The sequence below is a fragment of the Mytilus californianus genome, unplaced genomic scaffold (genome assembly GCF_021869535.1).
Source record: "Mytilus californianus isolate M0D057914Y unplaced genomic scaffold, xbMytCali1.0.p SCAF_4, whole genome shotgun sequence".
NCBI classification, from domain to species: domain Eukaryota; kingdom Metazoa; phylum Mollusca; class Bivalvia; order Mytilida; family Mytilidae; genus Mytilus; species Mytilus californianus.
Window position 1 is genome coordinate 93,321,835 of NW_026262690.1, and position 17,530 is coordinate 93,339,364.

The following is a 17,530-nucleotide window of genomic DNA, read 5'->3' on the forward strand; positions in this document are numbered from 1 at the left end:
TTTAGTATTTATACATCTGTCCCTTTGTCAACACATCATTGCTTTAACTAATTCTCATGAAATTTTAACATAATAAAAGAATTGAAGGGAAAAACTCTTATGTGATTTTGACAATTTTGTCATTCAAGAGTTATGGGACTTTGTTCATGGAAAATTGATTGATTAATTGAATGATTGGTGTTTAACACCACTTTCAGCACTATTGTTCGATTTTGTTGCAGTCAGGTTTTATTTGTGGAGGGAGCCAGAGTGCCCACAGAGAACCACCCTCCTTCAGTAGCAAAACTTGTAACAGCCACTATGTTCCGTCAGTTACTTTGTTCCGGCGGAACTTTTCAACTAGTTATTTCGTTCCGATGGAACTTTCCAACTAGTTGTTTTATTCCGAGTGCAGTCGAAAAGTTCCGGAAAAAAGTAGCTAGTTGAAAAGTCTAGGAACAATGTAGCTAGTTGAATAGTTCTGGCGGAACAAAACAACTAGTTACATTGTTCTGAATATACCATATTTCGTCCTTTTTGTAGAAAGAGGGGGAAGAATGAGTATCAGTATATATAAGAGCAAATCATTAATTTACAAGAATACCCAACACACTGAAAGGGGTTTCTTTGGGGACAAATATGCAAAATTTAAGTTGTATTTCATAGCTCACATAAAACGGAATAAGTTGCATTATCATGCAAATTTAGTATTCATAGTACCCTTAAGAGAGGGAAGAATACCCCCCCCCTCCTCATGTGGTTCTTTGCATCAATTCTCAAAATGGAACTTTGTGACTGGTTGATAAGTTCCGTTGAAGCTTTTGGGCTAGTTTGTTAGTTCCGGTTTTGACTTATTTGCCAAAGAGGAACTTTGTGGCTAGTTGATAAGTTCCTTTTGACTTTTGTAATCAGTATCTTGGTTTCCCTTTGAAAGGTTCAAATATAATATGTTGCGCTTTTACTTTGCATCAATTCTCCAAATGGAACTTTCTGAATGGTTGATAAGTTCCGTTGGAACTTTTGGGCTAGTCTGTTAGTTCCGGTTTTGACTAATTTGGCAAAAAGGAACTTTCTAACTAGTTGATATGTTCCATTGGAACTTTTCAACTAGTCACTTTGTTCCGGTGGAACTTTTAAACCAGAGGAAGAACAAAGTAACTAGTTAATAAGTTCCTCTGGAACTTTTCGGCTAGTTAGTTCTTTCCCCCGGAACTTTCCAACGTCGGAACAAAAGAGCATTTACAAACTGACAATCCTAGTCAATTAAGATTGGAGTCCAGCGCACCTGCCACATGTGGGATTCAAACTCACAACCTCACTGTTGACAGGCTTAGTGATACAGTTGTTCTACTCCTTAGACCACTTAGCCACAGAGGCAACTGGAAAATTGAATATTTTTCAATAACTTTGTACACTGTTGTTAAGATTGGTAATCGGAAGCTTTCTTTTCGTTTTCAAAATGTTCTGGTTTTTCTTTCCAGAGTTACATGACTTTAGCTATATTGTTGGAATTGGTTTAAGGCAACTTTTGATTTTGAAATTTCTTCAATTTGTCATCCCAGAGTTATGGGACTTTAACCATTAAATTTAAGTGGATTTTTCACATGTCATCCACTTGCTCTGGACTGCTTGGATCAAAATACTACAAACTTTACTGTTATTGGGATTGGTGAGTGTAGGGTTGCTTATAATTTTGAAAAATAATTCTGTTTGGGTTTAGTTCCAGAGTAATGGGCCTTTTAAAAAGTCATTCATACACCAAAGGTTATCCTCATGCAAGTTTTCTACAGTCATTTTACAGCTCATCTTCTTTTCACGGAGAACATTTTGTTAAGATTAAATGTATGCGTGTTTATGTATATTTTTATTCAATAATTTGGTTTGATTGCCAATGAGACAACTATCCAACAGTACTTTTCAAAGTTTGATGAATTATGGATGTAATAGGCATATTTGTTATGCGTAGAGGCTTTTTGTCACCTTCATGTGACCTCAACCTTATTAAAATGGCTTCTTCCTACTACATGGGGAACTTATGAATACAATTTGTAGATGGAGTGGAAGCCTAGAGCCTGTGCATATTTTACATTAAGATTGAATGTGTGCTATTACATCTTTTCAAATTTGTACTGACATGTGGATGACATGTGGATGACATCTAAACTATATCCCTTCAAAACCATTGATGGTAGGGGACAAAAAAAACTTAATACTTCACAGACCTAAAGATTGAAGAGAAAAATGACCTTTATCTTGTAGTGCTTCTTATCGTGATGGTTACATCTGAGATATTGAAAGCACTATTAACATGATTGGAAAGATATTTGTGAAGCACAGCTACCTCAAACACCATCTACTATGATATAAAAAAATTAAAAAATCGTCTACAGAATATATTTTCTTTTTGAACTGTGATGAAGCCAAGACAAGAGTGCACATTCTGAAATGTCTCTCCTGCTTTACTAAACATTGATTTTATGTTGATAGTCCTAAATATAAAGCTTTACTTCAAGTATCACATAAACTTAACATGATCCAAGAAAATGAGGTCATGGTCAGATAAACCAAACCGGAAATACATGTACACCTTACAATCATTCCATACACCAAATATAGTTGACCTATTGTTTATAGTTTCTAAGAAACAAACTTAACCAGGAAACTTAACTGACCAATGAACCATGAAAATGAGGTCAAGGTCAGATTATACCTGCCAGACAGACATATACACCTTACAATCATTCCATACACCAAACATAGTTGACAGATTGCTTATAGTTTAAGAAAAACAGACCAAATCACAAAAAACTTAACATTGAGCAATGAACTGTAAAAAATGAAGTCAAGGTCAAATAAAACCTGCCAGACTTACATGTACATCGTAAAATATTTCCATACACCAAATATAGTTGACCTATTGCATGTAGTATTAGAAAAATATACCAAAACACAAAAACTTAACTTAATCATTTAACCATGAAAATGAGGTCAAGGTCAGATTACACCTGCCAGCTGGACATGTACACCTTACAATCATTCCATACACAAAATATAGCAGACCTATTGCTTATAGTATCTGATATATGGACTTGACCATGAAAACTTAACCTTATTCACTGATCTATGAAATGAGGTCGAGGTCAGATGACTACTGTCTGTCAGGCATGAGGTACAAGGTACGCACATACTAAATAAAGTTATCCTATTACTCATAAGAGAGAAATTAACATTACAAAAAATTTTTTTTTTCAAGTAGTCACTTAACCATGAAAATGGACAATGATCATATGAAAGACGGAAATGTCATTTTTATTTCTGTTCATCATATTCTACATATAGAACATTAATTTTGCATAACTGTTTTGCTATAACAAATACACATGAAATTCTACATTTACAGGAAATCAACAATAAAAATACTGGCATTATCCTAGAAAATAATAAATATTTAACAATTATCATTAAAAAAATAGCTACCATACTACAATCAAACATAATAATAAATGAATTCACAATATAAATAATTGATTTATTAGATATGCATTACAATGTAACAATGCAAACTCCATCTGTTTACAATCAAAATTGGTGATATTAAATTTAGACCCTATTGCTTAACATTATCACCAATGCAGAAAATGTAGATCAAGTTTATCCTATTTTTGTTTTGCTTTTAACCAATAATGTGAAGCAAAGCAGTATTGTTGTCGTCAACAATTAATGTTGTTTTCTGATAAGGTACATGCACTTCAGTTTCAGTGTGAAATTTCAAGAGACCAATCCCACTGACTGAGTCGTGCTGTACTATAGTGACAAAGTTTTTACATTATCATCAGGGGTTCAAATTAGTGTGGGTCCAAGGTCCGGGACCCATCTTTTCTAGAAGAGGACTTTTCATTTTTAAATCACAAAAAGTCAAGGACCTACCATTCTTTAAACTGATGCTTGATACACGACCATTGATTTCTTATGGAGGACCCTTCACTTAAAATTTCAAATGATCCTGGACCTTCCATTATTTAAAGCAAATTTGAACCCCTGATCATGTTTAAAGTATGTTTAAAAAAGAAAGCACTTTTACTTGACCAGAAAACCACTCATAATCCACTTCCAGACATTCACAGCAGGTTAGAAAAACCTTAGAAATTATTGAAAATAGTTTACAAGTTTTTATGCTATCAAGGTAGATAAGTATTTAGGACTATAAGGTTAAAAGTACAGTATTGTCAAGTTTATTGGACACAAATTGGCATAGAAAAAATTTTTAATTTATCACAATACAAAATAACACAAACAAACTAAATGCTGGTTGTTGCCGTATTCATCTCAAATATAAAAAAAATAGATTTATAATATAAATTAAATATTCAATTGATAAGAAAAACATACAATTAAATGACACCATAGTCTCTACAACTGTTTAAACAACTCAACAACTCAGTGGTCTTGAGTTCAATCCCTGGCCACACAAACCAGACTTGAAAATTAGTATTTGTTAATTCCCTGCTAAGCATGCTGTATTTAGGAATCAATGCAGACTGTTTGGCTTAGAATTAGAATACTCTATCAGGTTAGTTAGACATGTCTTCCTGCAGACTGTTACCTTATGAAATAGCACATTCAAAATCCAGCTCAGAGAGTAGGGTCAAGTACAGAGCAGGAATCATATTCATATCACATTAGCATGTTCTTGTCCAAATATGCATATAATAGTTGCCTCTGGTCATTAAGAGCCAATCCCTCATCATCATCATGTACGACTATTTAAGTTGTAATATCACAGCTCTTTGGCTTCCTATGTGTTGATTTTCAATGCAGTACTGCTCATTAATATGTTACAAATCAAAAGGTAAAGATAACTTTATTTCATTGCAATTAAAGATCATGCAGTCAGCATCTAGTTGGGTTTTCTCACTTGGGTAAAACATTGCCAACCCTGCCATCCACTTACTAAACAATAATATTACCATATTGCATAAAACGTAAGTCAAAGTGGTCCAAAAAGAAAGGCAAAAGATACCAAAGGGACATTCAAACTCGTAAGTCGAAAATAAACTGACAACACCATGGCTAAAAAAAACCAACAGACAAACAATAGTACACAAAAACAATATAGAAAACTAAAAACTGAGCAACACGAACCCCACCAAAAACTGGGGGCAATCTCAGGTGCTCCGGAAGGGTAAGCAGATCCTGCTCCACATGTGGCACCCATCGTGTTGCTCATGTTAGTACAACCCAGTTATAAGTCTAATTTGGTAGGTCACATTCGTGGAAAAGGGGACGGATATTCCATAACGGTCAACCAACTTGTGATGGCGTCGGTAAATATTTACACAGTTCAATATCATGAAGAAATTATTAAAAGTATTCCAACATTTTGTACAAGCTGATATAAACCTGAGTCATTTATGATATATATCTTAAAACATGAACTATTTGTCAATCGAAAAACTATGTACAATTTAAAGTTAATTTTAAATTAAATTCATTGACAATTTGTTTTTAAGATGAATAAGTATTTTGCATTGGATAATGTTTAAAAGATTATGAGAAGTCATTTTGCATATCGTTCACAAAATTCCTTCTACTCATTTCAGACACACGGCTATAAGGCCTTGGGTTCATATAAAATCCTAAAATAACATCATGACTGATTGGGGAAAAGATGAAAACCAATCTATACTTTAATATACCCTGGGATTTCCTTTGTAAAAAAAAAAATATATGAATTGTAATGCATACAGAAAAGTCATTATCATTAATATACAACAATAACATTAAAGTCAAATAGCTACCATGTTTTTAACAAAAAAAGATAATAAATATATTTACAATTTACACTATAAATATTAAATTGATCCTGAGTACATAACAATGCTGAGTGTAACATATCAAATGACAGTAAAAATTGGTATTGCATTTTAGATGAACACTTTACAATGATCTAGCAACAGTTATGATGTGAAATAACTAAACTACTGACATCAATAGATCTCCTTTGTCATTTCATTACAAAACATACTATTTTCAGTAACAAAAACCTGTCCTAAGAATTTTGTTTAAAAATTGATATATTATTGCTATGAAATTCTCATTTGAATCATATCAAAATTTTATTGGGTTATCAAATTTTTTTTTTTCAGATAAAATCAATTAGTTTTGATAAGTAGAGCTAACAAATGGTAAAATTATCCTAAGTATGGAGTAAACTGTTTCTATATTGACAATTTGGGTATGGAGTAAACTTTCTATATTTTACAATTTAGGAATGGAGTAAACTGTTTCTATATTTTACAATCTAGGTATGGAGTAAACTGTTTCTATATTTTACAATTTAGGAATGGAGTAAACTGTTTCTATATTTTACAATTTAGGTATGGAGTAAACTGTTTCTTTATTTTACAATTTAGGTATGGAGTAAACTGTTTCTATATTTTACAATTAAGGTATGGAGTAAACTTTCTATATTTTACAATTAAGATATGGAGTAAACTGCCTATATTTTACAATTAAGGTATGGAGTAAACTGTTTCTTTATTTTACAATTTAGGTATGGAGTAAACTGTTTCTATATTTGACAATTTAGGTATGGAGTAAACTTTCTATATTTTACAATTAAGATATGGAGTAAACTTTCTATTTTTTACAATTAAGATATGGAGTAAACTGTCTATATTTTACAATTAAGGTATGGGGTGAACTGTTTCTATATTTTACAATTCAGGTATGGGGTAAACTGTTTCTATATTTTACAATTAAGGTATGGAGTAAACTGTTTATATATTTTACAATTTAGGTATGGAGTAAACTGTTTCTATATTTTACAATTTAGGTATGGAGTAAACTGTTTCTATATTTTACAATTAAGGTATGGAGCAAACTGTTTCTATATTTTACAATTTAGGTATGGAGTAAACTGTTTCTAGATTTTACAATTTAGGTATGGAGTAAACTGTTTCTATATTTTACAATTTAGGTATGGAGTGAACTGTTTCATATTTTACAATTTAGGTATGGAGTAAACTGTTTCATATTTTACAATTTAGGTATAGAGTAAACTGTTTCTATATTTTACAATTTAGGTATGGAGTAAACTGTTTCTATATTTTACAATTTAGGCATGGAGTAAACTTTTTTTTATTTTACAATTAAGGTATGGAGTAAACTGTTTTTTATTTTACAATTAAGGTATGGAGTAAACCTTTTCTATAGTTTACAATTTAGGTATGGAGTAAACTGTCTATATTTTAAAATTTAGGTATGGAGTAAACTGTTTCTATATTTTACAATTAAGGTATGGGGTAAACTGTCTATATTTTAAAATTTAGGTATGGAGTAAACTGTTTCTATATTTTACAATTAAGGTATGGAGTAAACTATCTATATTTTACAATTTAGGTATGGAGTAAACTGTTTATATATTTTACAATTTAGGTATGGAGTAAACTGTTTCTATATTTTACAATTAAGATATAGAGTAAACTGTTTCTATATTTTACAATTTAGGTATGGAGCAAACTGTTTCTTTATTTTACAATTAAGGTATGGAGTAAACTGTTTTTTATTTTACAATTAAGGTATGGAGTTAACTATTTCTATATTTTACAATTAAGGTATGGAGTAAACTGTTTCTATAGTTTACAATTTAGGTATGGAGTAAACTGTCTATATTTTAAAATTTAGGTATGGAGTAAACTGTTTCTATATTTTACAATTAAGGTATGGAGTAAACTGTTTTTTATTTTACAATTAAGGTATGGAGTTAACTATTTCTATATTTTACAATTAAGGTATGGAGCAAACTGTTTCTTTATTTTACAATTAAGGTATGGAGTTAACTATTTCTATATTTTACAATTTAGGTATGGAGTAAACTGTTTCTACATTTTACAATTTAGGCATGGAGTAAACTGTTTCTATATTTTACAATAAAGGTATGGAGTAAACTGTTTCTATATTTTACAATTTAGGTATGGATCAAACTGTTTCTTTATTTTACAATTAAGGTATGGAGTAAACTATTTCTATATTTTACAATTAAGATATGGAGCAAACAGTTTCTATATTTTACAATTAAGGTATGGAGTAAACTGTTTCTATATTTGACAATTTAGGTATGGAGCAAACTGTTTCTATATTTTACAATTAAGGTATGGAGTAAACTGTTTCTATATTTGACAATTTAGGTATGGAGTAAACTGTTTCTATATTTGACAATACCGGTATGGAGTAAACTGTTTTTTTATTTTACAATTAAGGTATGGAGTAAACTGTTTCTATATTTTACAATTTAGGTATGGAGTAAACTGTCTTTTTTATTTTACAATTCAGGTATGGAGTAAACTGTTTCTTTATTTTACAATTAAGGTATGGAGTAAACTGTTTCTTTATTTTACAATTAAGGTATGGAGTAAACTGTTTCTTTATTTTACAATATAGGTATGGAGTAAACTGTTTCTATATTTTACAATTTAGGTATGGTGTTAACTATTTCCATATTTTACAATATAGGTATGGAGTAAACTGTTTTTTATTTTACAATGAAGGTATGGAGTAAACTGTTTTTTATTTGACAATTTAGGTATGGAGTAAACTGTTTCTATATTTGACAATACAGGTATGGAGTAAACTGTTTTTTTATTTTACAATTAAGGTATGGAGTAAACTGTTTCTATATTTTACAATTTAGGTATGGAGTAAACTGTTTTTTATTTTACAATTAAGGTATGGAGTAAACTGTTTTTTATTTTACAATTAAGGTATGGAGTAAACTGTTTTTTATTTTACAATTTAGGTATGGAGTAAACTGTTTTTTATTTTACAATTAAGGTATGGAGTAAACTGTTTTTTATTTTACAATTTAGGTATGGAGTAAACTATTTCTATATTTTACAATTTAGGTATGGAGTAAACTGTTTTTTATTTTACAATTAAGGTATGGAGTAAACCTTTTCTATAGTTTACAATTTAGGTATGGAGTAAACTGTCTATATTTTAAAATTTAGGTATGGAGTAAACTGTTTCTATATTTTACAATTAAGGTATGGGGTAAACTGTCTATATTTTAAAATTTAGGTATGGAGTAAACTGTTTCTATATTTTACAATTAAGGTATGGAGTAAACTATCTATATTTTACAATTTAGGTATGGAGTAAACTGTTTATATATTTTACAATTTAGGTATGGAGTAAACTGTTTCTATATTTTACAATTAAGATATAGAGTAAACTGTTTCTATATTTTACAATTTAGGTATGGAGCAAACTGTTTCTTTATTTTACAATTAAGGTATGGAGTAAACTGTTTTTTATTTTACAATTAAGGTATGGAGTAAACTGTTTCTATAGTTTACAATTTAGGTATGGAGTAAACTGTCTATATTTTAAAATTTAGGTATGGAGTAAACTGTTTCTATATTTTACAATTAAGGTATGGAGTAAACTGTTTTTTATTTTACAATTAAGGTATGGAGTAAACTGTTTCTATAGTTTACAATTTAGGTATGGAGTAAACTGTCTATATTTTAAAATTTAGGTATGGAGTAAACTGTTTCTATATTTTACAATTAAGGTATGGAGTAAACTGTTTTTTATTTTACAATTAAGGTATGGAGTTAACTATTTCTATATTTTACAATTAAGGTATGGAGCAAACTGTTTCTTTATTTTACAATTAAGGTATGGAGTTAACTATTTCTATATTTTACAATTTAGGTATGGAGTAAACTGTTTCTACATTTTACAATTTAGGCATGGAGTAAACTGTTTCTATATTTTACAATAAAGGTATGGAGTAAACTGTTTCTATATTTTACAATTTAGGTATGGATCAAACTGTTTCTTTATTTTACAATTAAGGTATGGAGTAAACTATTTCTATATTTTACAATTAAGATATGGAGCAAACAGTTTCTATATTTTACAATTAAGGTATGGAGTAAACTGTTTCTATATTTGACAATTTAGGTATGGAGCAAACTGTTTCTATATTTTACAATTAAGGTATGGAGTAAACTGTTTCTATATTTGACAATTTAGGTATGGAGTAAACTGTTTCTATATTTGACAATACCGGTATGGAGTAAACTGTTTTTTTATTTTACAATTAAGGTATGGAGTAAACTGTTTCTATATTTTACAATTTAGGTATGGAGTAAACTGTCTTTTTTATTTTACAATTCAGGTATGGAGTAAACTGTTTCTTTATTTTACAATTAAGGTATGGAGTAAACTGTTTCTTTATTTTACAATTAAGGTATGGAGTAAACTGTTTCTTTATTTTACAATATAGGTATGGAGTAAACTGTTTCTATATTTTACAATTTAGGTATGGTGTTAACTATTTCCATATTTTACAATATAGGTATGGAGTAAACTGTTTTTTATTTTACAATGAAGGTATGGAGTAAACTGTTTTTTATTTGACAATTTAGGTATGGAGTAAACTGTTTCTATATTTTACAATACAGGTATGGAGTAAACTGTTTTTTTATTTTACAATTAAGGTATGGAGTAAACTGTTTCTATATTTTACAATTTAGGTATGGAGTAAACTGTTTTTTATTTTACAATTAAGGTATGGAGTAAACTGTTTTTTATTTTACAATTAAGGTATGGAGTAAACTGTTTTTTATTTTACAATTTAGGTATGGAGTAAACTGTTTTTTATTTTACAATTAAGGTATGGAGTAAACTGTTTTTTATTTTACAATTTAGGTATGGAGTAAACTATTTCTATATTTTACAATTTAGGTATGGAGTAAACTGTTTTTTATTTTACAATTAAGGTATGGAGTAAACTGTTTTTTATTTTACAATCAAGGTATGGAGTAAACTGTTTTTTATTTTACAATTAAGGTATGGAGTAAACTGTTTTTTATTTTACAATTAAGGTATGGAGTAAAGTGTTTCTTTATTTTACAATTAAGGTATGGAGTAAACTGTTTCTTTATTTTACAATTAAGGTATGGAGTAAACTGTTTCTATATTTTACAATATAGGTATGGAGTAAACTGTTTCTTTATTTTACAATTAAGGTATGGAGTAAACTGTTTCTTTATTTTACAATTAAGGTATGGAGTAAACTGTTTTTTATTTTACAATTAAGGTATGGAGTAAAGTGTTTCTTTATTTTACAATTAAGGTATGGAGTAAACTGTTTCTTTATTTTACAATTAAGGTATGGAGTAAACTGTTTCTATATTTTACAATATAGGTATGGAGTAAACTGTTTCTTTATTTTACAATTAAGGTATGGAGTAAACTGTTTCTTTATTTTACAATTAAGGTATGGAGTAAACTGTCTATATTTTACAATATAGGTATGGAGTAAACTGTTTCTTTATTTTACAATTTAGGTATGGAGTAAACTGTTTTTTATTTTACAATTAAGGTATGGAGTAAACTGTTTCTATATTTTACAATTAAGGTATGGAGTAAACTGTTTCTATATTTTACAATTAAGGTATGGAGTTAACTGTTTCTATATTTTACAATTAAGGTATGGAGTTAACTGTTTCTTTATTTTACAATTAAGGTATGGAGTTAACTGTTTCTTTATTTTACAATTAAGGTATGGAGTAAACTGTCTATATTTTACAATATAGGTATGGAGTAAACTGTTTCTTTATTTTACAATTTAGGTATGGAGTAAACTGTTTTTCATTTTACAATTTAGGTATGGAGTAAACTATTTCTATATTTTACAATTTAGGTATTGAGTAAACTGTTTTTTATTTTACAATTAAGGTATGGAGTAAACTGTTTTTTATTTTACAATTAAGGTATGGAGTAAACTGTTTTTTAGTTTACAATTAAGGTATGTAGTAAACTGTTTCTTTATTTTACAATTAAGGTATGGAGTAAACTGTTTCTATATTTTACAATTTAGGTATGGAGTAAACTGTTTCTTTATTTTACAATTTAGGTATGGAGTAAAAAAAGAGGGGCGAAAGATACCAGAGGGACAGTCAAACTCATAGATCGAAAACAAACTGACAACGCCATGGCCAAAATAAAAAGACAAACAGACAAATAATAGTACAGATGACACATCATAGAAAACTAAAGACTAAGCAACAAGAACCCCACCAAAAACTGGGGGTGATCTCAGGTGCTCTGGAAGGGTAAGCAGATCCTGCTCCACATGTGGCACCCGTCGTGTTGCTTATGTTATTATTAATCCGGTAAATAGTCTAATTCAGTAAGTCACATTCGTGAAAAGGGAAGGGTATTGTAGTTACGACATAAGGAACATATCCGATATCATCTGTGAAACGGTTATTCCATAGAGTCAACCAGTAAACTGTCTTTTTTATTTTACAATTAAGGTATGGAGTAAACTGTCTTTTTTATTTTACAATTAAGGTATGGAGTAAACTGTTTCTTTATTTTACAATTAAGGTATGGAGTAAACTGTTTTTTATTTTACAATTAAGATATGGAGTAAACTTTCTATATTTTAAAATTTAGGTATTGAGTACACTTTCTATATTTTACGATTGAGATATGGAGTAAACTGTCTATATTTTACAATTTAGGTATTGAGTGCACTTTCTATTTTCTAAAATTTAGGTATGGAGTCAACTGTCTATATTTGACAATTTAGATATGGAGTAAACTGTTTCTATATTTTACAATTTAGGTATGGAGTAAACTGTCTATATATTTTACAATTTAGGTATGGGGTAAACTGTTTCTATATTTTACAATTCAGGTATGGGGTAAACTGTTTCTATATCTTACAATTCAGGTATGGGGTAAACTGTTTCTATATTTTACAATTCAGGTATGGGGTAAACTGTTTCTATATTTTACAATTTAGGTATGGAGTAAACTGTTTCTATATCTTACAATTCAGGTATGGGGTAAACTGTTTCTATATTTTACAATTCAGGTATGGGGTAAACTGTTTCTATATTTTACAATTCAGGTATGGAGTAAACTGTTTCTATATTTTACAATTTAGGTATGGAGTAAACTGTTTCTATATCTTACAATTCAGGTATGGGGTAAACTGTTTCTATATTTTACAATTTAGGTATGGGGTAAACTGTTTCTATATTTTACAATTTAGGTATGGGGTAAACTGTTTCTATATTTTACAATTCAGGTATGGGGTAAACTGTTTCTATATTTTACAATTTAGGTATGGAGCAAACTGTTTCTATATTTTACAATTTAGGTATGGAGTAAACTGTCTATATCTTACAATTTACACATGGGGTAAACTGTTTCTATATTTTACAATCTGTTTCTATACTTAAACTTGTTCAGCCATTTATTAACTGAACTGGACACTAGTCAAAAGACATAAACATTGTGATTTATGAAGTTTAACAGGTTTCCATGACAACTGTCTGTATACATTCTTTTCAAATACTTAGCAACATCACTTCCTGAAAACAGAATGATTAATGTGAAAAATATTTAATAACAATGTTTGAACAAGTATTTTCTCAATTTTTAGAATTTTAATACCTAGAAAGCAAACTTAATCAAAATTTTGTAAGTTTAAATCATATGAATGAGGATGCCCTCTTTGCTAAAAAAAAAATTTGTTTTTCTCTTTCTTTTCACTTAAATCTGACTAAATCTGCATTCAATTCTTATAATAATTTGTTATGTTCATGTTTCTCAGTCTTTATTTTTTATGTAGTATTTTATAAACTGTTGTTTGTCTGTTCATCGTTTTTTGTTTTCTACTATGATTTTTGTTGCCTCTTTTCTAAACAGAATACTTAATATCATTGAAGGTATTAAAGAAAGGCAGTCTAAGTGATGATTATATTATCAATTATGATTCAATATATCATGAGAAACAACTTCCTATACCAAATTTTTAACTCATTGTTGAAGATTTTACAATTTGTATATGGCTTTGGTGGGGTTTGGTGCTGGACAGAAGGAGGCAGTTTTTTTCTTTTACAGAAAGCACCACAATGAAAATTTAATACAAAATCTAAACTCTTATGATGAAGAGTGATGCCCCCACTACCTATAGAACTATTTTAAAACCGCTCTTGATCTCTTCCTCTCTTCCATCCCTTTTTCTGTACCACCCAATTAGAACAAATAGCATTAATATGCTGTGGCTTGGGTTTTTTGTTGGTTTTTTGTGTCATTTTGTCAGATGTCACCCTTCCCATATCAATTTTTCCAAACATATTAGTTTTACCTACCTCATCTGAATCAGAATTTCCATTAGCACCATAAGCAGCCTAAAACATAAATACAAACTACAGTGAAGTAAAAATAAATACATTACACCATAATTTAGTTGTATATTTATACTTTAATGTTTTGCTACAGGTAAATTAATTTTGCTAAATTTTTCTATTTTATTATTTAACAGTAACATTGACCTTTTGTTATATTTTGCATTGGAAAAGTATGTGTGCACCTAAGAAACTACTTTATATTAAATGAAATTTTGAAAGTAGCTTTAATAAAGCTCTAAAATTATTTTAATGCTTCTTGGCTGTTTCCACAATAGAAATATGGATGAAAAACTGCATTAATTCAAGAGTTTCTTTTTTTTCTTAACCAAGATGCTTATTATGACGTAATTTCGTTGTCATAACATCAAAAAATTTTATGTAATTCATTCATATTTCTTGACCGTATGCATTTCCAAACATAATGTGCAAATTTGAAATAGTTCTCAACAAGAAAGTCAAGAATGTGTCCATAGTACACGGATGCCCCACTCGCACTATCATTTTCTATGTTCAGTGGACCGTGAAATTAGGGTCAAAACTCTAATTTGGCATTAACATTAGAAAAATCATATCATAGGGAACATGTGTACTAAGTTTCCAGTTGATTGGACTTCAACTTCATCAAAAACTACCTTGACCAAAAACTTTAACCTGAAGCGGGACAGACGGACGGATGGATAAACGGATGGGCGGACGGACGGACGAACGAACGAACGGATGCACAGACCAAAAAACATAATGCCCCTAGGTGGGGCATAAAAACTTGATTTTTCAGGGCCAAAAAGGGGACTTTAATGCGGCCCCTTCTCCTTTTTATTGATGGGTGTTAAATGGAATAAAAAAAGAAAAAATCATCACATAAAAATATTATGTTATTACCTTTAATTCATCTTCAACCATTATCAAATTGACACAATCACTGCTTGGTGATAAAACACCTGATCTAGAGACAGGAGAGAAAACATTTCTCAGTCTATTTGGTCTTGCTGGACTGATCAATTTAAACTTCTTCCTTGATGAACTGCTTTGATCAGTTGACTTTGATGGTCCATTATGTTTCTCACTGGAAGGAGAATACTGTCTAGATAGAGTTTGATTTTTGAATTTTTCCATTAATTCTGTGTTCAGAGATGTGAATTTTTTAGGCAATATGATTGGTTTCCCACTTGATTTGTGTCGACTGCTGAATACCACTTTCTGATCAGCAATGGATGATTCTTCAGACATGGATGATTTTTTCTCATGTTCTCTTCCAAACTGAAGCAAATGTAATGGTGACTTGTTTGACACCTGTTGTATACTGGTAGATGGTGACTTGTTTGACACGTGTTGTATACTGGTAGATGGTGACTTGTTTGACACGTGTTGTATACTGGTAGATGGTCTATTTGATGACTGGGCGTTGAAGCGCTGAAGAGGTGAAAGTTCATCCGCTTTTTGCTGTACATTAGTTTGATATAAAGGAGATAATACATTCTTTCTTCTGTTCCTGTCAATACTGGTAATTGCTTCACTAGATCTTTTTTGTGGGGTCACCCTGTTCAATTTAACACTATTTTTTTCATCCTCGAAGCAGTTACTATTAACAGTTTTATTTTTAAACAATTTACTTTCTGCAGACATTGTTTCATCGCAAATTATATCAGAATTATATATTCCTGATTTTCTACCAATATTGTTGGTTCCAAAACTTTTACTGCCAGTCTGACTGCTTATCATGTCAGCCTTTTTTAAATTTGCGTTCATGCCATTGCTTTTCCGATTACTTTTTTCTATTGTGTCTGATGGACTAGACAAGAAATGTTTATTTCCTAAAGAGATGGTTTCATTGACAGAATAATCAAAATTACCAGCAAATACCCCTGATTTTTTACTGACAGTCTGCTTGGTGTCTGATTTCTCATTAACAGTTTTGCGGGGTCCAGATTTTTTTGTCATACTAGCTGCCAACTCTTCCTTATCATTAGCCGATTTCACTCTTTTTCTTTCCTCTTTTCTTTGCATGTTGATAAAACCTCTCTTTGCATCTGGAGTCATTTCATATTCATAAGGATCAATTGAGTTCTTATCATCCTCTGCAATAAAACTATCACCAACTTGTAATTTGTCTACATTACAATTTTTTTCAACTGGATTTTTGTCTCCAATAAAATCTTCAACTAGTTTTTTGCTAGCACGAACAAACTTTTTCTTCTCTCTTGTTTTCTCTCTGTCTTTGTTAAGTGAAAAAGCAGTCTTTCTAGGTTTTAAAGCCTCAGAAAACATAAGTCTCTTTCTGAATTTTTCATTTGCACTGTTTACTAAAGATCTTTTACCTTCAATGTTTAAGTATCTATTTGCATCTGCTTCCCCTGTTTGAATACAATTCCCCTCCCTTTCCATAGTTATGGATTCAACACTTGGACTGATATCTCTTTCAATTGTATTATTAGCAATTTTTGGTTTCCTTGCAGAACTTGAAGATATTCTTCCTTCTTGATCAGATGTTAATCTACCAGTTTTGTCAGACATTGATAGACCAGTTTCAGCTGAAGTTAATCTTTCAGTTTTGTCAGATGTCGTCAGTTTAATTTGCTGTTTTTGTTTGATGACATTTCCATCATCAGAATTTTTATAAACCACGGGATGTAAACAATTAGAATCCTCATTCTTTTCTTTAAAGGCATTACTTAAAGATTTCCTACAATTATCTCTTTTCATATCAATTTGCCGTGAAATTTCAGTCATGCACTTATCACTGACAACTCTACTACTGAAACTGTTGCTTCTAACAGTATATGTTTTATCGAGTTCCTTTGTTTGATATCCACTTTGTTCTGCAATATCCAAGGACCTTTGTCTTCCCTTGTTTCTTACATTTGACAATTCATACATCTTTGATCCTGGTCTCAAATTTTTGCTATTTGAGGATTTTCTTTCCTCAGACATGGCTCCATAGTTACGATCACTACTGACTGTTTTTGTCAATTCAGACTGAAGACACTCTTGATCAGGTCCAGGCTCATTGCATGCAGAATCATTTACATCCAACATCACTTCATGTTCTACTATGTCTGAACGTTTAAAATTTTGTTTTAAATATCGTCTCCTTTTCTGTTTTAACCTATCTGAATCTGAGGTCCCCCTTTTTCTTGACGGCATTGTTGAACTCCTTTTGTATCTTTCAAGATCTTCTATCAGTTTTGTGTGTACATCACACTCTTGGCGTTTTAAATTGACCTCAGTACTAAACTCTTTTGAAGTAACATCAACATGACCTTGATATAAAGCTTCTTGATCCTTATCATTTGTAATCAGCTTCTTTTGTTCTAATTTAGTTTTATATAAAA

General features: G+C 30.2%; 1 protein-coding gene and 1 long non-coding RNA gene across 2 annotated transcripts in view; one reads left to right on the forward strand and one right to left on the reverse strand.

The window, feature by feature from the left end:
• The first annotated feature begins 7,955 nt into the window (after positions 1–7,955).
• On the forward strand, positions 7,956–10,785 carry LOC127698920 (uncharacterized). The gene is made up of 3 exons (XR_007980979.1): positions 7,956–8,776; positions 10,452–10,487; positions 10,594–10,785. It is a non-coding gene; the product is annotated as an uncharacterized LOC127698920 (long non-coding RNA).
• A 2,570-nt stretch (positions 10,786–13,355) lies between these two features.
• Positions 13,356–17,530, reverse strand: part of LOC127737146 (probable serine/threonine-protein kinase DDB_G0268078) — a 48,966-nt gene continuing 44,791 nt past the window's right edge. The window contains exons 11-13 of the mRNA XM_052247678.1: positions 16,062–17,185; positions 14,163–14,201; positions 13,356–13,379 (exon numbers count right to left, since the gene is read on the reverse strand). Coding sequence (XP_052103638.1) covers positions 13,356–13,379; positions 14,163–14,201; positions 16,062–17,185 — 1,187 coding nt within the window. The remainder of the gene's footprint in view (positions 13,380–14,162; positions 14,202–16,061; positions 17,186–17,530) is intronic.